Raw genomic sequence first — 24643 nt, 5'->3', positions numbered from 1 at the left:
GTGTCTGAGAGGTTTGGAAATTTGATGCATCCTGGTTAGTGTATAGAAGGATGATGCTTCCTGTCCAGAATAAAGGACCATGTTCTGATACCCTTCTGAACAGTAAGTCACAAAGTACCTCCCAGGTGGTACTGTTGAAGCTAGTGGTGCTATTATTGGCATAAAACTGGAATAACCAAATTTATGGGGTGGTTTTTTTCCATAAGACTATTTATAAATCTGTGAAAATAAAAGGTACTACATAGCTAGTGATTCTATTGCTCTTGCCTTAACAAAAAAATTGTTTTAAGGGGCAAATAATCACTTTTTTCTTATACTGACAGAGGTCAGCTACTCTATGAATTATTACATAATTAAATATGCAATAGTGGCAAACTATTTTACAGTTGAAGATATCTTAACTGTAAATTGATTTAGCATGGACCAGGTCATTTAATTGTTACGTGCAACGTTCTTTCTATCCATGAAATGGTTTAAAAATTAACCTCTGCGTAATGCTTAGCAAACTGCATCTGGATTAAATATTTTGAGAAGGTTAAGACCATTCCTTTTCCTTATTGCCATAGTGAAGTTTAAGACTTCCCTTGAGGAAAGTATTGGCCCAGCCCCCATCTTCACTTGTTTCCCAACATGTCTTTACTGCTCTCCAGTGGAAACCTTGGGAAAAATCTTACCCTACTGAAGTCAGTTGTAATAGACTTTATTTACTTCACTGGGACAAGGATTTCATTCTGTAACAGAGCTTTTTAAGAAAAAATGATAAATGAAGAAAGCTTGGAGCCAGCACCAAATACAAAAGATGTTAGATTTGTCTACTGTAGTGTTTCTACATGCATTTATTTGTGATTTTTGTTTGTTTTTTGGGGGTTGGTTTTTTGGGGTTTTTTTGTTGTTTTTCTTTTTAACAAGGTGGTGTTTTTAATACTTACCCCTGCGCATGTCTGGGACACAATGAGCTATATTTAGTTTTCTGCTTTACATTTAGTGTTTCCATGTAGTTTCTGCCTCAGAGAAGGCTTTATTTTCATTCTGAGACATTCATGAGTTGCCTCATTGCCCTTTTAAGCAAAATTCTGATACTTCAGCTATCTTGGTAAGAGTTACAGTTCAGACAATGAGCTTTTAAATTTCTAGGAGCAATGACCTCAGTACAGCAGCTTGAAATCTTTCACGTAATAAATCTGACTGCTTCAGTTAGCTTCATTTTGTTCAGAGGTGAGCTGGGGAGTTTATGTTTGGGGCACTTTCCTTACCATTGTGCATACATAGCCTCAGGAGTAGTAATACATCTGTGTGAATGAGATGCTTACTGACAGTATAAATTATGAAGTTGTTTCTTTTTTGGTGTATGTTGTTGAGAATACTGTTCTTACGGATGTTTTTCCTCCATTCTGTTTTTCCCTCAGCCTTTCATTATCCTAAGCTTAATGTGTCTCAGCTGATGAAATCTTCCTGGGTGAGAACAGGTACGTAGAGCCTCTGTAAGGATGCAGTTATTTTTGTAACTAGCCTACATAAATATCAGTAGCTTAGGCTGATACGTTTTGATGAGGTATTAATGTGCCTGAGCTGAATAAATTCTGAAACCCAAGGCCTACTGACCCGGAATATCTGGGAAATGTAATTCCTGGGTCTTGAATGAACTGCTGCAATTCCTCGATGATGCACACAAAGTTTTTATCTGTCGAGCAGCTCATTCTTAGTGAGACAACTTACACTGTCAGGCATAAAGTGTCTACTCTGCATGCCGTCAATATGCCACATTGATTTTTATTTTTTTTTTTAGGCTTTTATTTTAAGTGAAAAATAAAACTTTATCTGTGTGGCACTTTCTATCAAAATATGTCAGGAACAATCCAGAATGAAAATAAATACATTCTGAGAATATTAGTTTCATCACATTACATTGACCTCTTCTGATTCATTCAAAGCAGATCCCTCCTGCCCAAGTTTTGTGGACGTTTTATTGTATAATTCACAGATATTTTGGGCTGTCACATTTAGATGCTCAAAGGCTGTTAAGGGTGGCTGGATGCTGCAGATCCGTCCTGCTTCTTTTAAGCAGAAACCCTGAAAGGTGACCAGGCTCTGCCTAACCAGACATCCTGCTTCCACTGGATAGACTTTTCCCACAGCTTTATTACCTGTAGTTTACCTGTTGTGCAGGCTTGCTTTTTTTCAGGTATCCCTGTCTCCTCTCACCAGTGACTCAGTTTACTTTTTAAGCAGGAAACCAAGTTGCAACTTTATTTCTGAAGCCCACGGAGTTTGTTTTAGAGAAGAAAAATGAAGAATTTCAGATTATGTTCAGTAACATGAGGGAAGCTACACTTGTGTATGGCGCCTCCAGTGGCATCCTTCCTTGGGATGCGGGTTTTTTTGGTCACAACCCCGCTGTCTTTTGCTCAGCCTTTGGTTTGTTTTTCCGTTGTTGCTAGAAGTTCCCTTAGTTACTGCAGTAAGAAGAGGGTTCTTCCAGCTCAGAAATCAGGTCCCTTTGTGTTTTTCTAAACTTCTTGACTGTAAGATTGTGAAAGCCAATTGCAGAACTTTTTTTGCTGTGGAGAAATTTTTTGTAATCTCAGTTCTTGCCTGGGAAAAGCTAATAGACTTTAGCTAGATCAGTCTTTTCAGTCTCTATACTGTATTCTGAGGATAATGAATCATGACATAGGAAAATGATGCATTTATTCGCATAAAGATTTTGAATATTAAATTACCCAGATATATGTGCATGTATCCCAAGAGTCATTAAAATGTTGGGATATGCAGTGTTCTCTATAGCTGTCCCTCTCGGTTGTAGAATACAGTTCATGCTATAAAGTATAATTCATTGATACTGAAATTTAATACACAGGCAAGAATGGTCGTCTTCTTTCTGTATATAATAGCCTTAGGCCATTGTCTACACTGTCTATTTACTTTGATATTTAAATCTGAGATACTTAGTCTGTGATTGAATTTAGAAGACTGATGCTGTTGATGTCTGTGAGAAATCATGAAATTATTTCTTTCTTCTGACATCTGCAGTGAAAATTTTTAAATGTAAAAAGTGATTTTAATGTTTTTTAAAAAATCTAAAATATATATATTTATTTTATCATAAATGGATGGCTTTTTATTAAGCACCGCTCTTAAACTATTAACATTAAAACACTTGCTGAAAAAGGGACTTCTAAAAAATATAAAGCATTTTAGTGGAGAAGTGCAGGAGTGAAAACTGAATCATTTCACTGCAGTCAGCAGTGGGTTGGATTACTATCCCTTAGGCTTGTTTAATTAGGTCATTTGAATGACTATTGTTCCATTCACTCCACTTTTCTTTTACTTGATGCCATCTTGTTAATGAAGGTCCATACTTTTTTCATGTTTCCTATGTGTTGCTTCTCAGGGATTCCTCCCAGCATTAGCTGCCCCAGTGACCCGGAGTACCTGGGGTTGGGAAGTGAAGTGAGCAGGGCTACTTAACCAGGTTTTTTTGTGCTATGATTGGCATCTTGTTAAACTTCATCTGGGAAAGGTACACTTGGTATGCAGAACTTCATTCGTGTGCTGCTGTTGTACTTTTTCTCCTTATTTTAACCTTTCCCCACCCAATGTCTTCCTTTCCAACGTGTAACCTCTGGCTGAACTGGGCAGTATTCCCATATGAATACAGATGCTCTTGAATTGTCTGTGAACTGTCACAGGGTGACTCAAAGCTTGTAACTGAAGGTGCAGAAAAGGCACTGAAAAGTTTTACTAATTCATTTGTGTTCCTGGGTTACTTTCTCTGCAATGCAGTTCTCCTGGGTGTTGTCGACCAGCGAATTCAGGAGGAAGTGTTTCGGGCTGAGATGGAACGGAAACTAGCCCACCTGTTAAACGAGGCGTTGGTCAGAGGGCGGATATGGAGACGAGCCAGCTTTGCAGGTGGCAACGTTGTTCAGGTATTAAGAGCTCAAAGTCAGAGGAAGAAATAAAGGGTAATAAATTATTGAATAAGTTAGTATCATCTAGGTTTTCAATTGAGAAAGAAAACTCAAAAGAATGTGTCACATTTAACTGGTTGATGATGCTTATCATTTGCATTTAAAATGCAGTTCTTTTGGAGACTTTCAAGCTAAGCATAAACAAATGGAAACAGTTGGGTATTTTAAAAAAGTCTGCCTTCTTAAAAACAATACTGAAAGTTATTTTACCAACGTCCTATTTTAGAAACTGTCTTGTCTGTCTTGTCTGACTTACATGAGGTGCCTAGCAAAAGGAGACAGGATGATCATCTGAGTCAAAAGAAAGTCCTCTGCTGGAGCAGCTACTTCCCAGCTCTCTGTGGTATTTTGGTGTTGATATAGAAATATGAAATACACTCATGCAGCAGTACAGTGGTATATACTACCCCTTAATTCCCTATTTGTCACAGAACTCCTGGTCACAGGAATGGCTTTCAAGTATGAATGATTAATCATATCAAATTATGCACACATGGCAACTTCTGCTATCTGGATTCCAGTGCTGCTTTATAGCTTTGTCACAGGTGGAATTATTCACATAATGTCCAGGGAGGCTCAGATATTTAAATTCTCACGTGTCCTTTCTAGTCAGTTGAACAAACTGAAAGCCAAAGTACTTTTTAATGGCTTATCTCCTTAAAAATTACTTTGTCCAGCTAATCCATCGACAGTTGATTTGTTTCGCATATGTCCTTCTAATAGTACCGACCCATTATCCTTATTTAATTTAATCCAACAGGTTTTGCTAGCACTTAAATTTCCAGATGTTAGGATTTTCTTACTCTTGTTTTCCCATCTCAGAAGCATCTGTTTCAGTAATAGAGATTTTATTTTATTTTTCTTATTTGCGGCTTTTAATTACCATAAGTAGATGTCTGTTTCAGATCTTCTATTCCCAACGCCTCTTACTGCACTGTGTTCTTTATGCCCCCATCCTCCCTTTTCATATAAACTAAACAAATATTCCTTATGTTGCAAGCAAAGATACCACAACCTGTGAAATGTACATGTGTAGATTACAATTTTATGATTTTACATAATAAAGCTCAGGTAATTTATTTTTGCATGGATAAAATTACAACCAGGTCCTTTCCACCTAAAGAACAGTGTTTCAGAAAGTGAAAATACAGCATTTTTCTTAAGACTTTTTATTACTTAACTATTTTGCAACTCATGTTCCCAGCAGCAGTGCTGCTCATTCATGCCACTTAATTAGTCCAAGGAATCTGCAAACTGCTGTCTTTGGGAAGTGGAGGATCTTCTTAGTTAAGGTCAACACATCATACTATCCTACATAGCCAGGGCGGCTTCAGGTGCTCACAGCCTGTGCTGTTAGACAGAGTTAGCACCGTAATAAAGAAGATGCAGAAAATGGAAGGCTGAAGGACATACTTTGCTGTTTAAGTGTCTGTGGTGGTTGTCCTGCTTTCCTGAACAAGAATAGTAGGTACCATCAGGTCCTATTGCTTCTTGGTAGCTTGCTTTGGGTGGGATGTTAAGGTGTGTGATAGGTGTGACAGCCTTAGAAGCTATTGTGTGTAGTGGGAGTGAAGCACCAGGTAGTGGCCTATTGAGTGGAGGACTATTTCTTTCAAGGATGCTCCCTTGTCTGTTGAGGATCTGGTCCATAGTCATTTGCATTAAGCCTTTTAGTTTTACTGCTGCTAATTCTATTCCTCATATCCAAGTTTATAAGCTATGTTTGAAGCGTATTGTATATATGCATCTATTTGTGTCTTCAGGGAGAGCTATTAAGGTTCTTTGTGCTTTACATTCCCATATATTTTCCTTTCACACAAACGAGTGACTGTTACGCTAGTAGGCCACAATGAAGTGAAAATAAGTGTTGGATACTTTCATTAACAGGGCATGTATATATCCACAAAAGACTAGACGCACATTTCACTTTTGTTCAGCCCCTATAGACTAATGTTTTTCCTGAGGTGAAAGATATTTATAGTGTATTGAAATGTGACATTTCTAAGCTCTGTGGAAAATCAGGACTGTGGGTCAGAAGATGAAGCAATTATTTGTGAGTGTTACTGCGGGCATATTAGTTTCCTTTCACATACCGAGGAAATAGAAGCAATACCTTGTGAGGTTTAGATTTCATTTCTAAAGGCATGTGTTAGGATCTAAAAATGCTAAAAATTACTCTTTAAACCTAGATACTTTGAATAAGAGCTTTGGACTACCTAGGGTGCCCAAATAGCACGTTTTCCCCTCCTGTTTGCCTGTCTGTGCTGTTAACAGGTAGCACTCCATGATTAAAAAAATAAAAAAAAAGGAAAAAAGCCTATAACCCTTATGTACAAAAAACTGTTTCAAGCCTCACATCTGACAGTTAGACATGAGATAGTTCCATTGATTTTTTTTTTTTTTTTTTTGATGCTGATATTAATGTTTCACAGAGCAAGGTATATATATATATTTAATAGGTATCTGCTGTTGCTGCAAATTTGAAGGCACATTTAACATGGTTTGCATTGCATCTGCAGAGGCTGAGCCCTATGCTATATTTTGTCAATAGTTTACTCCAAAATCTTAGTTGTCATTAATTTGTTGGAGGAATTAAATGGCTGAATTGTAGTTTAAAAATCCACCAACAGTATTTAGTTTTCCTTCGTATCAGCATGCTTGTTACTTTGAACCTAACAGAAACAGAAAGGTGATCCTACTACATGACAAAAACAACGATGTTCTGATTTAAAGAGCACATTAATTGACACCGTGATTGTAATGTGTGCTATGAGGAGGCAGTAGCGATGAGGGGATATAATGACTTCATTGAGCTTTCATTAAGGCAGAGGCTCATTCTCTCTGTTTTCTGCTGACAGCTCTCCCGAGTGTGTAATCTGAGTAAAGGCTCCATCTTGCTGGAAGTTTATAGGTTTTTAAATAGAGCCTTTGGGGACTGCTGCTGCCTCACCTTTTCCTCAGAGGCATTTCACTCCTCCCATGACCGGCTCTCCATCAGGTTGCCCGCAGCCTCTTCCTACCTCTATTTTTGGCCAATTTTTTGGCTGTAAGTCAGCAGAGGAAATTTCCTTAGTGTTGCTGTCAGCACCCTGGCTCTCTCAGTTCATGTACCAGTCATCCTGGCTCAGCATGAGGAGGGTCTGCCACAGCAGGTAAGTGTTTGGTACTACGTCACCAAGTGCTGCTTCATCCAGGTTGCTATGAGAGCTTTCTCTGACCCTGGCAGGTTACATGTGATGCCTGTTTCACATATGCTTTATGTTACATTGTCTGCTGAACCTCTCAGACCACAGTACAGCTTCATTTAATTGCCTGGATGCTAACATCCTACTTTTAATAAGGCAGAAAGCAGAATCTCTTTTAATTATTTTTTTGCCTAGAGGATGAACAGAGTGGAAGAAAAGGAAAATAAACTTCATATGTACATTTTGGAGATTGTGTATGTGCGCTTGCTTGTTTCTGATTAATAATTGTGCCTTTGAAACCAGAACCAGTTTATCCAATGATTCCTTATCCTGATGGGGTTGCTGACTGAGACATCCCGCTTGCTGACTGACACTCTGCAAATGCCTTGCAAGCTTGCCCACCACTTGAATTTCCCCACTTTAAATTATGAACTAGGTTTGGTTTCCAGGCAACTCTGTTTACTGACCTATGATATTCTCTTGAAAACACTTTAAATTAAATTTACTGACACCTGAACACAGTTAAGCCTTTACTCCGTGGAGGTTAAATGCACATCTGGTATCAACACAGATTGTATCATTTATGTACACAGAAATTGAATTAGTGTTTTCTTCTTTTTTTCTGCCTGCCATATAGTGAAATTCTTGTATCTCCTTTCTATGGCATCTCTCATTGCCAAAGTATATATGTAAAATGCTTTACATGCTTCTTTACACATGGGCTACTTTGCTGACTGCCTTCAAAATACCATTTCTGCCTCTGCTTGCATTCTTAGCACTCTCATGGATAGAGACACCTCTGTATACTGCAAGACACAACCATCTCAAAGCTGCACAAAGCCTATAATTTGGAGCAAAATGGCACAAACATAGCATAGAGAAAATGTAAAACTTTGGCACAGTGGCTGTGAACCTTAGTTTTATAAACAGACTTAAAACCAGTTCAGATCCAGGGTGCCATTTTCTGTGTTGCAGCAAACTCAGAGTTTAGTTAAAAAGTTCAGTGAATCAATATGACAAGAGATGAAAACTGAAGTACCACTATTGTCACAGTTGTGTTTGTATACGAATCTAGTTTTCTCGTCACCTCAAGAGTACCCTGCTCAGCCATCAGCTTTCCCGGAATAGAAATCAATAACCATCTTCCCTTGAATTTTAAAGTTTGTCTGCAGCTTCCCTCAGCATGGTGTGAGCAGTCATGAAATACCGTATATTCAGAACAAGTTATTTCAGCTAAAACTTCCCTTAAAACAGTGAGCTTAGTTCATCAGCACCAGCCTGCACCTCCATCCTTCACTGAATTTATTCGCGGTCGTTTCCATGTTCTCTATACTGTGCCAAAATACCTCCAGCTACTTCTTTCTGTCTCTACTGTGACTGTTCTTACCCATTCCTGTTCCTGAGCATAGGGAGTCATACACTGTTGTTTTGAATTATGTGTTAAAAATTGTGTTGTTTCAGTTGTGGCAACTTGCACTGGAATCTGTCCTCCTACTCCTCTGCCCTTTCAAAAGGCAGCTATAGAGAAGTTCATTTTTTAACCCGTTCAGCCAGCTTATGAGTGTTACCATGAGTGTATAACACACATAAAATTATGGTACTTCTAGGATACTCCACTATGCCATAAAATGTGTGGTGGTTCAATTTAAGAATCTTCAAACTGTCTCCAATTCTGTAGCTTTCCTATATACAGAAAGGTTTCATAAAATTAGATGTAAAACCCCTTGCCTTTCACTCCCATGCTGCCTTTCGGCTTCCTCGCTGTCCATTTGAGTTAAATGCTGCTCAGGAAGGTACCAGTCCGATCACCCTGTTGCTCTGTGCACTGAGGCCAGGTTGTGGCAAAGGCAGTCCAGCTGAAGCAGAAATACACAGCTGTTAACATTTGCTAACTAATGATGTGTCTGGGTTCTGTGAAACCAGATTCATCCTCACAGCTGCTGAGTATGTATGTTGGAACCTTATGTATTGATACTCTCTTGTTATACCTTCAGGCAGAGATAGCCTCTTAGCTGATAGTATTCAGGATGAGAAGCAGCATTGGTTAATGGGTCCTGCTAGCATGTCTTGCTGTGTTTCAGAGATCTGTACATTTTCCTGCTCTGTAGGTTTTCTGTTTCCTACATCGAATGTGACTGACATTCAGCATTACTCCTTGCTTTCAGTTGGTTTGGCCTAGAAGACTTCTTTTTTCTTTTTTTTTCCTTTTTTTTTATTACATACCTTGCTGTTGCCACCCTTGGGAAATGCTATTTTAGGACATGTTGAGTTGATGTCCCCAAAGACCAGAACATCATCCCTGTTGATCTAGAACATTGCTCTGCTTTCCTTCAACATGAATGTTTTGTTGGAAACTAGGAAAGAAAATAATATAGAACTTTGCTTTTGTAAGCCTCAGAGAGGCAAACATTTGTCTGTCCACTGTGAACACCTATGGGCGGTGTTTGAGATTCTAGTTTATTTAGTATGTACTTCATAGTAAAGGATAATTCTGAAGGAAGCAAAATATATTGCTTTATTTGTGGCAGTTCCTTTCAGAGCTCTTCAAACTCTGTTTTACATGATAGAATATCTCCTACTATTTTTTTGGCCTGTTTCTAGATTGAGCTCACCTTTACATGTAAATGGTTAAGCAGCAGAGAGTTATTATATATAAGATTTAATTTTACAGGAATTCAAAAATGTTATGTGATTCTTACATGCAATGTAGATATCTAGTGGTTTTCTACAGGGCTTCCTCATAGCAAGCATTCTTTTGGTTATTAACAACTTTAGAAGTAGGTAGGAAGGATTACTTCCCACAGCATCAAATACATTCCTTCCTGAAGAAAGGTGGATGCCAGGGAGAGCTGTATGGAGGTTGAAGGCAACTGTGCAGGTACTTTTGTTGAGGAAGAGTAAACAGTAGTATTTGAAGCTAACAGAATATTTGCATGTATAGCTGCTTAACATCTGGAAAACCTGAAACAAAGAGGTGTATGCCATGAATAACAAAGCAAAGTCGTCATAGGTAATTAGAGAAGGGGAAAGTAAAATCGCATTAATCTCTTCAACAGCTACGAATTATCAAATGCTAAAGGCCATAGAGGCTTCCAGAGTGGCATGGTGTTTGGAGTGAAAGCAGTTCTCTTCAGTACTGGATCTGTACATCGTCATAAAACAGGGAAAGACAATGGAGACATAAGGTTTACAAAAAAAATTTATTATACAAGGATTGCCTCCAAGGAAATTTTCCTTTCAGTTACCAAATGGATATTTCTGTAGATTTCCCAGGCCCAGGAGCACTTGAATAGTGCTTGAAAAGTGTAAGCACTTGAATAGTGCTTGCATTTGAATAGTGCAATTAGAGACCAATATATTACTCCAGCAATGTTGTCTTCCTCTGGAAGACTTCTACTCAAAATCATTTATGCAAATATTAGGCTAAAATATCCTGAATTTTAGTTTAGAAGAAAATTATTACTGTATATTAGCTTTGTCTATCTAAGCTTGCCCAATGTTGGTTTAAGCTCATCTCAGAAGAGAGAACTAGCCTTTGTGTATGTTACCTTTGCTGCATACAGTATTTTGGAGCACTGCACAGGGCACATCTACCTATCAGACTTCTCTGGATGCTGATACTTTCCAAACTGTACCAGCTCGCAGAAGTTGCATGGTTAGTATTATATCATATTCTTTGGTGTCACAGATAGAAGGGTTTTCTTTAACAGCAATTGTATTTCTACGGCATAGTGCAAGGTAGAATCTTTTTTATGCACTAGGGGTTGCACACAGTGAGAATTAAGACAGATATTGATTCAATCTTGGCCAAGCTATTTGTCCCAAATGTCTGGTTTTAGATAAGTATCATTAAGGTCCAGGCCCTGTGAAGGGAAGAGGGAGAGAGCATAAGGGCTGAAAGGCCAAACATTTGGGAGCCCAAAATAACTACAACTTAAAATGTAAAAGCTTCCCGATTTCTTTTCAGATTGTGAACGTGTCACGGTTAGTTGGGGTTGATAACCCTGTGGAGCTGATCTATTTTGTGGAGGACCAAGATGGAGAGAGACTCAGTGCTCTGAAGTGCTCAGACCTGATGAACAGGGTTGACATCCAGCGGGCAGCAATCATCCTTGGATACCGCATTGAAGGCACCGTTGCACAGCGTAAGCCCTTTCAAATCCATGCTAATGCCAGCAAAGAGAAACGGGAAGGGTGATGTGAGCTTTGGAGATGGACAGTTGTCAGAGTGCACTGTTGCAGTGTTTTGTTATGGGGATGCTGCAATTTTGACACTCCTGAGGGAGTAATTTTTATCAGTCTTGCAGTGAGCTATGTGATGTTGCTTTGCTTCTTGATGACTGCTGAGCCTGGAATTGCAACAGACTCTTTTAAGTGCAAGCCTCACTGCATTCACTCAAGTGCTTATGCTAGAAAAATACTGTGCTAGCAAGATAGCTTTTTGCCATTCATCTCTCTCTGCTAGCCTAGTATTTCTTTACAACTTACTTTGCCCAGGAGCTTGCACAAATCCCATGACTGTGGGACAGGAGGGTGTCAGTGTGAAATGGGTGTTTCCTTTAGCTGAGTAATAATAGCAGTGATGTTTAACACAAGACACTACTTTTTTTGTCTGAATTATTGTTTCTGCAAGTGAAAGATGTAGGCTAATGCTAGCTGGGGTGTTTTGAACGGTCTAAGCAAAAAAGAAGCAGTTTATTTCCTCCATTGAGTATGGTTGACCTTATTTTTATTTGCTCGTCCATCAGTAATATATAACTAATGTCATCTTTCAGTAAAGGTAGTATAAAAGGCATGTTTATTTACTAGATACACATCAGAATAAATACGACAGGTAATACAAAGTCATATAGTTACTTTATTCAGGAAGCAAGACAGAAGACCTACTAAAAATTCCATGTTATGATTAGGAAAGAAACTTGGAAGTATTTTAAACAGTAATGGACGTGTATATGATTTGCAAAATACCTCATTGACATGAACATTTAATTATCTTTTCTGTTTTCTGTGCAATACGGAGGCATCAGTTGCATTGTACCAGAGAGTATTTTGCCAGCAGAACAAACATGTCTTTTTTTTTTTTTTTTTAAATTCTCTGCAGAAAGAAAGTGAAGAAAATAGTAATAATTGCACCATCTGGATGTGGTTTTAAATTTTGTCCCTCATTAAAGCAGCAGATTAAAAATGGGTTAGTAGCTCATATACATCTGCTTAATATCTGCTAATGGGCTGTGATATTGGTTAGAGAGAAGTGCAAAAAGTTGTTTATAGTTTATTCTTCACGTTGAAACTTATCTTTGACATGTCATTAGAAAGCCCTTCTAAGAGGCATAGCATCATAGAAATCTTTTAAATGTTTCTTCTTGCTGGAAGAAACTAGATCAAAAAAATGTTATTTTTATAACAAAATGGAATGTCATAAATGAGCTGTCAGATGTATAAAATATGGGAATTATAATATGTTCCTTTTATCTCTAGGTTTATCATTAGAATGGCTATTATTAAAATGATATATAAAAATAAAATTGCACAGAATAGTCTTTTTAACTTCAAGACATCATTTTAAGAAAGTGCATCACTTTGACTAGTAATGTATTACTGCTGTTGTTTTTAGTCCCACCTATTACCACTATGCAAAATAGAGAAAGTGAAAGCTTTGTTGATTCTTCCGGTTCACTTTTTACATGTGTGACTGGTTTGATTACAGTTTCCAGTAGTTAAAGTGTAAAATCTGCTGTTTGGGGCTAAAGGATCTCACGCACTGACAGTGAAACAGAGGAAGGAAAATAAGTAATAAAAACATGTGGAACTATACACCTTAGGGAAGAGGGTCTTGCTGATTTCAAATTGGCTGTGATTATTAATGGGGAAAGCCACAAAGTATATAACATAGAACTGAAGAGAAGAGGCAGCTGGTAACACCACTGAAAGCAGGAAACAGGCAATAATATTGGAAAATCCTTCTCACCTTTGTTAGTGGCAAGTAATTTTTCTGGACCCGTTTCTCTATGTCAGCTTGGGTTTGGGTTACAGGATGTTGTGGCAGAAGTGTATTTTCACTAGTACTTTAAGCACAGGCCTTCAGAATGTAGGCTGGGACAATTGATCATCTGCTTCCTGAGCGTGACATACCTTAACTTATAGGTGATATGACATTTCCTGTGATGTCCAACGGGTTTCTGATAAATTTCTCAGCTAGCATTTACAAGCACGTAAAAATACACAACCTTGAAGTGTCCACAGTTTAAAATATATAACCATGTACTATTGCTGTCTTCCTTTTAACTTCACAGCTGTGGAGAAGCTGAAGGAGTCCACCTCAGAGTCACAGAATAGCAACCTATGGATTATTGTTGGTGTGGCAGTCCCAGTTGCTGTGGTGCTTCTGATTGTTATTATTTTATACTGGAAACTTTGTCGAACAGACAAACTGGAGTTTCAACCAGACACGATGAGCAACATTCAGCAGCGACAGAAGGTAAAAGGGGGTGCTGTGCGGAGAGGAGCTTGAGTATTCTGAACATGAATGAATGTGAGAGTCTATGGAACACCTACCATCCTAAATAGCATGTGGAAACACAGTTTCAGAGCCTTCCAGTTAAAAAAAAAAATAAAAAGGGAAAAAGTCAGGTGATAGTTGAAGTCAAGAATCCCGTAGTCTTGTATTTGTTCTCCTAGGTATATGGTGCTGCATTAGATAGACACATCATTCTGAAATGTGGGCACTGAGGCTGAAAGGAACCTGTCTTTATCACTTCATTTCAAGGCTTTGGTTAGAACTGAGTAAGAGGAAATGGATTAAGTGTCGAATCACTGACCTTGCTTTCTGCAGAGGGCTGAATTTTTTTTTGGAGAGCTTCTGCTGAACTGACTTGACAGCTGAGCCGCACCATCCGTTATACCTCATGCTGGAACTAGAATTTGGTAGAGCCTATCCATGCTGCTTCGTGTTCTGCCAGGGCCCTTCTGTTGCCATTGTGAGACCTTGTTGCAGGACTAGAACTTTAATTAGTGGATCTGCATGAGAGAACATGGGTGAGTGTGTTGGCCACAGTGTTGGAGGACTGCATTAGGATGGTGAGAAATTCAGTAGTCTGACTTTTTCCTGCCCAAGACTGTAAATTAAAAAACATGTGAACCAGGATTTTCACAAAGGATGTATTTGGTAAAAAGAATGGAAAAGCTACTAAAGGGTTGTAAGTCCTATTTCTCCTTTATGCAGCTGAAGAGAACCAGTCTGTGTGTCAGAGGTGCTTATTACTGACTATACCTTCAGAGGCATTATTGAAGACAAAATAATCTGCTTGTGCTAATCCTGTAGAACTGTAGTTACGTTCTTGCACTGTCACCTCATGTTCAGTCATACAGTTTTCTCTGTAACAAGCCTTGTCCGTGCACCATGCTCCCTTTCAAGATAATTAATGATGTGAAAGATGAGAGAAGTGGAAGCGGTTGCACTTCCAAAGCAGTCAGAACAAATCGATGGTAACTTCCACTTGCCTCATCACTGCAGATTGAGTGTCAGAATCAAGGTCAGCAACAAGTGGTACCCTTTGATGAACTTCACCCCCCGGTACCTTGTTTTATCTGTGCTGTGGTAATATGTAACACAGATTTTGATTGAAGAAGTTTCCCACAGTAGTTTTGTCTAATTTGAGAAGGGTCATACCAAAAAGGCAGGAGAGGATCATTACCCTTGATACGCTCTATCATCACATGCATTTTCAGTACCTCTGTGCTGTCACAAGTTTTTTGTAAGGAAGCAGTTGGGTTGGCTGTAAGGCCAGAAACATCATTCATAGTTTTACTTTCTTTTTGGAAAATGGCTCAGTTGTTTGCTGCTTCCACAGTATTCTTCATCTTAATCATTCATGAGTCAGAAGCCTTGTTTGTATGCAGGTCTCATTTCAGTTTGCCTAGGGAGCCTGTCACTTTGCCTTTAGGGAAGTGTCTGTAAGCAAAGTAGAAAGAACCAGTAAGGACATCTAGTCCAATCCATGTACCAATGGATGGCTCATATTTTAATACTAAATGAGATAAAGCAATAAGAAGTGTCTTAAATTTTTATCAGCGCATCGAACAACTGGCAGAATCTACTTCGAAAACCATTTTTCCCCTTTGCCCAAGACACGAAACAAAACTTCTCTGGCTTCCTTAGTAGCAGGCCTTGGGATTTCTTCAGGTATTCATAGACTCAGAAGGTGCAGTCATAGAATCAGTGGGTTGGAATTCCAGGTCAGGATCAGGCATATTTAGCAAGCACTGAAGACCCCTAGGTGGTCCCAATAGTGTGTGAATGATAAGGGACTTTTGGGCTGGTCCTGTCCTTTAAAATTGTTTGTGTTTTTTGTAGTTTTTATTACAGTAAATGCAAGGAAGTGTTCAAAGGAGTGGAATCATGTGGTCAAGGATTTAGGTCTGTAAAGCTCAGTTTATAAAGTGGATTCAGGCTTCCTCTTCCTCACCCCACCCATAATTATTTCCATTCCCTCTTTACAGAGCCTGACTTGGGTACCAGTAAAGGCCTGCACTGCATCTGTAAATGGAAGGATATTTAGGTTAAAGATCTGTGCTTTTCTCTTGAAATCAATATTTCATTGGTAAAAGCCTTAAAGATGTATTTATAGTGCTAGCTTTTCTCACGTCCATTAATCTTTAAAAAAATCTTTTAATGTAAATATAGAAATGGAATGTATAAATATTAAAGTATTTCATTATCATATGCATGGCACATCAGTACTGGAAATTGAAGACAATTCTCTTCAACCATGTAGTACGTCTGGAATGTGTTTTGCACTTGGAAAATGTGTGTTGGTCGGAAGCTGAGGCACCCCAGGAGGTAGAGGGAGGTGATTCTCTCCCTCTACTCCACTTTTGTGAGACTCCATCTGCAGTCCTGCTTTCAGCTCTGAAACCCCAACATAAGAGTGACATGGACCTGCTTGAGCAAGTCCAGAGGAGGCCACAAAGTGCTCAGAGAGCTGGAGCACTTCCATTGGAGACGGGCTGATAGTGTTGGGCCTGTAGAACCTGGAGAAAAGAAGGCTCCGGGGAATACCTTAAAGGGGCTTTTTAAAGGGCAGGTAGTGACAGGACACAGGGGAATGGCTTTAAACTGAAAGAGGGTAGATCTAGATTAGATATCAGGAAGAAATTCTTCACTATGAGGGTGGTGAGACACTGGCACAGGGTGCCCAGAGAAGCTGTGGCTGCCCCATCCCTGGCAGTGTTCAGGGCCAGTTTGGACTGGGCTTTGAGCAAGTCCTGATCTAGTAACAGGGGGTTGGAACTGGATGATCTTTAAGGTCTCTTCCAACCCAAACCATTCTATGATTTTCTTGTTCAGATGAAATAGGATATCTTACTACACTGATGGATCTCTAGAGGTATCACCAGTCTTCTTTTTTTTTTTATATATGTTTAATTAGCTATTTTAACATAGCAGATTAGTGGGCAGCGTAACAATCTGTTCAGAATTCACAGTAGCATCCAATAGCAAATTATGACACCTGTGACATATATTTCTTAGTTGTTTAAGATCCTTAAGCATGCAAGCCACAGCAACGAAGGCCTGATGAGGGCAGGTTTGGCTTGTGGCATCCAGTTTAGTGACTTAAAAGCCTGGAACCAGGTTGGTAGTGGGGTGAGAGGAAAGACTATTTGCTTCATGCTGCTGAGGAAACTTTGCCACTAAAAGGCTGGCTCCTTAAAATGTCAAGAGAACTTCTGTAAGTGCACGGTAATACAGATTTCATAAGAAATACATAAGTTTTGCAAGAAATCTTTATTCTCTTTTTAGATTCTCTTACAAATTTGTGGTCTTCTCTTCAGATCAATGCTTTAAAGCCACTACAGATTTTCCTGGATTCTTTAGCCTCGTGTCATTCTAGTACCGACTTTTCTTTCTTAGTTTTTTTCTCTTAATCACTTAATTTTGATTTTAAACTTCTGCTTTTTCCTGATCTTTTTTTTTTTTTTTGTATGCTATCATAAAATACAAGCATTCAAGTTTTAATTTTATTATTCTATATGTAAAGGTTTACTTTTACAGAATAGGTATAGTTTCTGTGTTCTTATGGCCCCATTAAAAGCAAGTCATAAGCTTCATACCCTCACAATCTATCTTCTGTTTAAGCAAAACAGTACTATTATCTGTTGATACTAAGACTCTGCATGCCTTTTGGGTGTTTCCTGGGGGTTTGGCTGCCTGGGTGCACCTCAGTGAGATAAAGATATAGTTGCATTACACAACGATTCAGTCACTGGCCAGCGCATTGTGCCAGCACAGCTAACCTGCTTTGGTCCCTTCTCTGTGTTACTCTCCTTCAGAATATTTGAGTCACAGTCCCTCACTTAGGACGGTAAAAAATAGCGTATTTCCCACTTCAGTGGGCATAGCTGTGTTGAAAAATATTCAGATCCTGTGGTGACAAACCCATAGTAGTACCCAAGATCAGATGTATATTTATGTGCCATATTTATGTGTATATTTATGTGTCCTTGAAGCTGGACTTGAGTCCAGATTTGCTGCTTGTCCCTACCCTCGGGGCCAGATCACTCTTAAAGATCATATAGATAATAACAAAGACAATGATTCTTAAAAGGTGATGACATGGGCAGAGCAGACTCTATTCAACAAAGACCTGTCCCACAGGTTGGATGTACCATGCTACTCTACCAGTTTCTGTTCTCTCCATCTGTCCACCAAGTTTCATCACAGGATCGGTGTCCTGCAGACAGGATGGCATAGGGGTCTGTCTTAGAAAGGCTCAAAATGTGGGGAAAAAAAAAAAAAGATCTTAAGGAGGTTCTGATTAGCGAAGCCATCAGTCTGCTTCAAAGCAGGATTAACATTACCTGAAAAACGTCAGGTTATCTTTTTCATTCTGGAGATTTAATGGAAAATCATGCTTAGATCCGGGTTATTTGGACCCTTTTTTGAAACTAGAGTTAAGGGAACAGGTCAGAGCAGTGACTTTCTATGCAAGATTCATTGGTCTGTGCAAGGATAATTCTTTTCAAGAGATGGAACTAAGATATTTAAAGGGTACATCAAATATTCATGACTTGTTCTGTAAGCTGTAGCATCCTACTGGAAGTTCACCTTGATGTGATCTGGGTTGTTGCGCTGGATAAAGATGTCTTTGCTTTCCTTTGGAAGTGAACAGATGCATAAATGGTATTTTTAAATTACAGGATTTTCTCTCTTGCCATTGCCTGTATCCACCACAACATTGTCCCAGCTTGATCTTTTCTTGTAAGGAAGCTGTGCTTTTTGTGAGCAATTGAATTTTTGTCATGGTTTATTTTTCTTCTTCATGGAAAAAATGGATAAATGTCTTTAATACCCCAACTATCCTTCTGTTCTGTACTGGACTACTGACGTTTTTGTGTGAAAACACTGCCAACCCCTTTCGTCTTCCCCAGAGAGGAAAAAAAAACCCAAACTAATCTACATGTTATCTCTAATAGAAACAGAGTTTGCAATATTATTTCTTTTTCTGTGGACATCCAGAAATGAAAATGGAATCTGGTTCCCCAGGGATTTCACTTCCCCTGCTGTGTACAAACATTTGGAGAAAAAAGTCAAATCCTACGCTTGGACGTTAAACATAGTTTCTGGTCTAGACAGTTATGCAGAGCAAGGGTGCCTGCCTTAATATCAAGAATCTCACCTATAAATGCTGGGCATGGTGAAGTCATTGCCTTTGCAGTGCTAACTTAGAGCAGCTTGCTCAGTTCCTAGTTTCGGTAAGGGCACACCCTAGTTTTGATAAGGTGGTGAAAGCTACTTCTGCACTCAGAAGTCACTTCTCTCTGGAGCCCTGTGAGAGCTACTGTGGTTCTTAAAGTTTGAACACGTCTCTGGCTCAGTGTCCTTCCTGCGTGTTTGCATGTGGGAAAGGTGGGGTTGGTCAGTCCCCATGAAGCCTTGGACAAAGCACATAGTATCCCATCATCTCCTCAAGCAATAGCATGGATAGTGCCAGAGCTGGAGGACTGCCAGTTTGCACTGTGTGCCAGCAAACCTCAGCTAATATATCATCATCACCTGGGGACTGTTACTTGTGCGCTCTAATCTGTGTTGCTCTGACAGCCAGACAGACCTCTGTGTGTCATTCAGGGTTGCAGGTAATGAGTTGTGTTCTGCAAGGTGTCTGAGAGAGGCTTGTGTGGATTCCCATTTACCCCCTCCTCAAGCCAGGGATATCCAGTACCTGAATCTCACATGTCAGGTGTAACTTTGCACCTCTGAAGTGAGAGTTTTGCTTATTATTGTGTATTCAGTAGACTACCTCTTAGATGTTCCCAGGATCAAAGAGGCCAGCCCTGCTGGAGGCTAATAGTAGTCTTCTGCTCCTGATACAAAGAATTCTTGTGGTGTTTTGACATCCTGTAATGCCTTTGTTCGTCTCTATATTGTCGAAGCAACAGCTCTGCCTTGCAGGATAATTCCAGTCAAAAGAGACTCATGTTACGAAAGGCAGCTGACACCAATCTTATAAAAAAACTACTTGAAAACTGACATGAGTTTCTGCAAGAGATCATGTCTGTGCCTACTGTTTGCATAACAAATATCATTCATTTCTAATAGCAACCTTGACTAGCTATCCAAAATGATGTCTTTTTGGAATCGGCATACAGGTTCTGCTTCAGAGTCAATGGCTGATTTCTAACAAGGAGCACAGTATTCAATGTCTTAATTACTTCTCAACAATACATTTCTCTGATGACAGTTCCTCTGCAGGAGCTCTTTTGTAGGAATTCTTCTGCAAGGAGGATTAACTATTCACGTATTGTAGAAATATAATACCACGCTTGGATATGCTCCTTATACTGGTAGGTATGACAAATAACATGTCTCACTCTGCTTTTTTATGAACATTTCAATAGTTGTCTTGAGATCAGATCAAAAGGCCAGCTAGCCCAGGTGCCAAAAGCAAAAGCCTATTGAAGGGGAGAAGAATAGAGCAAGTACACATGATGCTTTTCCTTGAGTAACTCTTCAGCCTCTAGTTATTTGTGTCTTGCAGACGTTCTCTAGAAGTGATGATATTTAGCAGCCCCCAAAAAAATTTCTCTTCCATGAACTTGTCTGGTCCTTCCAAACCCATCTGAGCTTCCAAACCCATTTCCACAGCATGTTATATGAAGAACCACATCATCTTGTTTCATCTTGCTTTTATTCTGCCACCTTTTTGTTTCCTGTGATGCCCCCCTAGTCCTTGTATTGGGAGGGATAATGAGTAACTCGTTCCTAGGCACTTGCTTCTTTCCAATCCTGACTTTACAGATCTCTGTCATATTCCCCATCTCTATCATCTCTTTTTCCATGTGGAGGTGTCCCAGTTTTCTTATCCCTTCTTTTGAACTGGCCTTTGCCCAACTGCTAACCTCTGAAAAAAAAGGCTGAAGGTTTTCCAATTCTTTTCCATCCTTTTTGAGGGGGGAGACTATAACCGAATACACTATTCAAAATGTAGGTGACCCATGGATTTACAGAATGACATTTGTATACTGGCTTGTTTTGAACAGGAGTTAAAAAGAATCCATTTTCAAAATTCAGGTAAACTTAGTACTATTCTGAACACAGTAGGCCACTAAGACTAGATTAATACTGGGAAAGTAAATTCTGTCTTTCCTAACAAAAGGCGATAGATAATTTACTGTAGAACTTAGCTGTTTTGGGAACAAGGAAATGGGCCAATATCAAATCATTGTTGCCTGAGGTTTTAACAGTGATGCTCATTTGTTATTTCAGCAAGCAGATTAATTTCTGCAGTATATGTGAATTCACTTGCTTTCTCTGTGCATTAAACCCTTCTTAGGTATATGAATGTGTTGGAGTCACTGAGCCCGATAAAATGCCAGCACAAAAATAAATTAAAATTGCTGACCCATGCTCTATCTTAAAAGTCTGTTAGCACTTTTCTCATTATTTGTGGAGAGGAAGTGTTTCTGACTGTGTTGTGTATTCTTTTGCTTCACAAGTTGAAAAAAGAGTTTCCTTAAGTTATAGTACTACGTCCAGCTCTGGACTCCTCAATACAGGAAAGATACGGACCTGTTGGAGAGAGTCCAGAGCAGGGCCATGAAATTGATCAGAGGGCTGGAGCACCTCTCCTATGAGGAAAGGCTGAGAGAGTTGGGGTTCAGCCTGGAGACCTTACTGTGCCCCTTCAGTACTTAAAAGGGGCTTTATAAGAAGATGCAGACCAACTTTTAGCAGGGCCTGTTGCAATAGGACAGGTGGTAATGATTTTAAACTCAAAGAAGGGAGATTCAGGCTGGATGCAAGGAAAAAATTAATTACAGTGAAGGTGGTAAAACTCTGGCACAGGTTGCCCAGAGAGGTGTGGATGCACCATCCCTGGGGACATTGAAAGCCAGGCTGGATATGGTTCTGAGCAACGTGGTTTAGTTAAAGATGTCCCTGCTCATTGCATAGGGGTTGGACCCCATGATTTTTGAAGGTCTGCTTCTGACCCAAACTGTAATTAATTTTTATGTGTCGGGCTACCTCTCTTAGCGGTTGCAGTTTATGTTGGAATTGTGTATGTGGCCTTGGAGGAGTAATTGGTTTTGATGTAACTTACAGACAAATTTCAGTGGAACTAAGACACAGCAGTGACCTGTCTATCCTGTGAAGCTGATCTTTTTCTAACTTTCTCCTGACAGTTCCATCTAGCCAGTGTGAAAAGAAACCTCACCAAACCATGGTTAAGAAAGTACCCACCCCTGCAGCGTTTCTGTCTTAGAAGGAAGGCTAAAACTCTGATTCAGACACAAAATTCTGCCTGTTACAGCAGTTACCTCAACAGCCTGTGGGCATATATAGACTCAGAGTTATGGGCTTTCAACAACATGATCCCTCTTGTATTTTGTGTAATTTACTGAGCTGTCACGGTAAGATTAGTGTGGCAGGAAGAAATGCACAAAGGAGAAGAAGAGGGATGATGAAAATCTGCAGCAACAATCTGTCTTAAGAAAATATTTCGGAACAGGTGTCTTGAGAATTTCGGGCTTTATAAAGTTTTGTAAGTTTGGGGGTTTCTTCATTTCTTTTTAATCCTACTCCAGGAGCAAAATTCCTGAGGTGGTATTTTTTGTGGGATTCCTGTTTACTTGCTATTTGTATGGTACTGAGCAGTAAACCACAGTTTTGACTTTTCAGAGTAGGAAAGGAGGACCAGAGGCTCTACACTAGCTCGGACTAGTTTTCCGCGCAGGCACTGGCTGTACCGTGCGGTACTTTTCACTGGTTGGATTGTGATCTGAGATGAGAAAACGGGCAGCATTTTGTGCGTACAACCCCTTTTTTACCTCTCAGCTCTCACAATCCTGCTTCTTTTTGAGATGGGCTTGCTACAGGGGATACAGGCAGTAACGCTGCTGTAATGGGAGGGTGATGACAATCTAGTCAACTGCCATTGCACATACACTTCTTTTTACATATGTAGATGGGGTTATCAAGTGAAGATATTTAAACTGAATCTGAGACCTTGTTTTGGTGCTTAGAAGCATTTCCTAAACCAGCAGCAGTGAAGGATCCTTCTGCACCTTTCTCAGTAATACTTAGTATTGTTTTTTTAAGGTAGACCAGGAAATAGTATGTTCTTTGGCACTAGTTGGTTGCATCATATGCCATTTCATAGGGAAATTGTGTCAATGGCACAAAGACCTTGAGAATACAAATGGGTCTTTTTTTTCGGTACTTTTAGGAGAAGCTATAGAGATGGAGCTCTGCTTCTGTGTGATCTTCTAATAAGCTTTTTTAATCAACAAAGGTGTCTTGTGTCTCTTAACTGAAGATGCGTGTTATTGTTATTGAATTGCATGCATGATTTGTATGCATACTTTACAGGCAGTCCCTGGCTATGATCCCAAACGGGTTTATGTTGAAGGAGAGCAATGTAAACAGAATACAGAGTATTACAGGTATACTTACGTTCATAAGGAGTAGAAGTGAGATGAGAAGAATGAGCTGAATAGGAAAACAAGACTAAAAAGGTGAACATGACTCAGTACTAATTTATTTGTAGATTGGTAGGTGTTTTAAATATCTCATGGGACAGTCACTGCAAATAATGTGGATGAATGATCCTTGTGGGAAGAAAAAGGAGGCAACATCTTGGATTAGATAGTAGAAGCATGGTGAAAGAAATGAGTTAAAATAAAGATGACCCTAGCAAACACACTAGCAGCTGCAAATAATCATCCTTTCTGCTGCTTCATGAGAGTAATGCAGTGAATTCACATTGCCCTATGCTATGGTGCCCTCGGAATACAGAGAAGGGTTTGGTGGTGTGAATCTCAGGCACTTCTTTACAGGGATTCCTGTCCTGTTCATAGATTTTTTACCAACACTAAAGTATTATTTTTTAAATCATACTTAGCTCCTTTGTTTCCTTGGAATTGTATTTTAACAGCCTCTGCTCAATGCATGTAGCTCTACAGGGATCAAGACATGACTGTGGCATAAAATCAATAGCAAATTGTTCTAATACATTCTTCATATTATGTCCAAATTCAAATGCCATTTGTAGAAACTGCAGGAAGACTACTGAGTCTTCATTCACACATTAAAAAAAAAGTATTTCTTCTGCTTTCAGCTGATACTATTCACTGACCTGTGTGTATGGTATTTGCTTTCTTGAGAAAACAGATTGACGGCGTACCTGGTATGTCTCTGCATCTAGTAGAACAATATACTGGCAACCGCTTCTGGGACTTGAACAGTGCTGAAGCTATGAGCTGCTTTCATGGAATAAGTCTTGGCTCAATTCTGCAAATTGAGCTTTAAATGCCCCCCCCCCCCCTTTTTTTTTTCCTATCCAGTATGTAACAATAGAATTAAAGCACTGTCTTGACTTGCCAATTTGAAATCATCTCTTCCTCTTACATTTCAGCAGGTTCTGCATTTGTATAATAATGCCTTACAAATGCGTTTTTGTGGTAAGCTTCAGAGTATTTTATCTTTTCCCTTTCACAAATATGTGAAGATAAAACAAATGAAAACCTTCTCTAACAACTTTAATTTAAAATAAGAAATCTTTGCAAATACTGTTTTTGTGCAGTCTTAGGTAAAGGCACTTGAGGCTGATAAAAAGAGGCTCAGCTCCTGAACAGGTAGTGGTATCAGCACAAATGTGCTCTTAAAAAGAGATTGTATTGTTTCCATGGTGGTGGTTAATTTATGAGTAGCAGATGACTGATCCACACATGCAATTCTGACTACTTATCCTAGGATGAGCAGAGGTCATCCAATCTGTCACACCATATAACTTGATATAAAGAAAAGAAAGAACGCAGCAGGTGGCACACAGAAATTCGTAAGAAAATGAAGGAGACCCATCTGGAACAATACTTTGTTCATTCCACCGAGTCTCAGTGATGTGACCATCAAGTCTTACAGGAAGCAGAGTTGTGTTTCAGTATCCTTCAGAATTTTTTCATGAAAAGGTAGATTTTGGTTCGTATCGGTTC

At 39.3% G+C, this 24643-nt stretch overlaps 1 protein-coding gene across 6 annotated transcripts in view; it reads left to right on the top strand.

Moving 5' to 3' along the window:
* The window catches only part of KIAA1549 (KIAA1549 ortholog), a 147424-nt gene that overhangs the window by 89867 nt on the left and 32914 nt on the right, over positions 1-24643 (top strand). For all 6 annotated transcript variants that reach the window (XR_009741793.1, XM_061444954.1, XM_061444952.1 and 3 more), the window contains exons 7-10: positions 1407-1466; positions 3784-3929; positions 11124-11301; positions 13450-13634. Coding sequence is in view for 5 of the 6 variants with exons in the window: in XM_061444954.1 (XP_061300938.1) it covers positions 1407-1466; positions 3784-3929; positions 11124-11301; positions 13450-13634 (569 nt within the window). In the remaining variant the exon portion in view is untranslated. The remainder of the gene's footprint in view (positions 1-1406; positions 1467-3783; positions 3930-11123; positions 11302-13449; positions 13635-24643) is intronic.

This window comes from Pezoporus flaviventris, unplaced genomic scaffold, assembly GCF_033815535.1.
Source record: "Pezoporus flaviventris isolate CSIRO_AGI_PZ_B2104156 unplaced genomic scaffold, CSIRO_AGI_Pfla_v1 ptg000002l, whole genome shotgun sequence".
Classification (NCBI taxonomy): Eukaryota; Metazoa; Chordata; class Aves; order Psittaciformes; family Psittacidae; genus Pezoporus; species Pezoporus flaviventris.
This window is presented reverse-complemented; position numbering and strand designations above follow the sequence as displayed.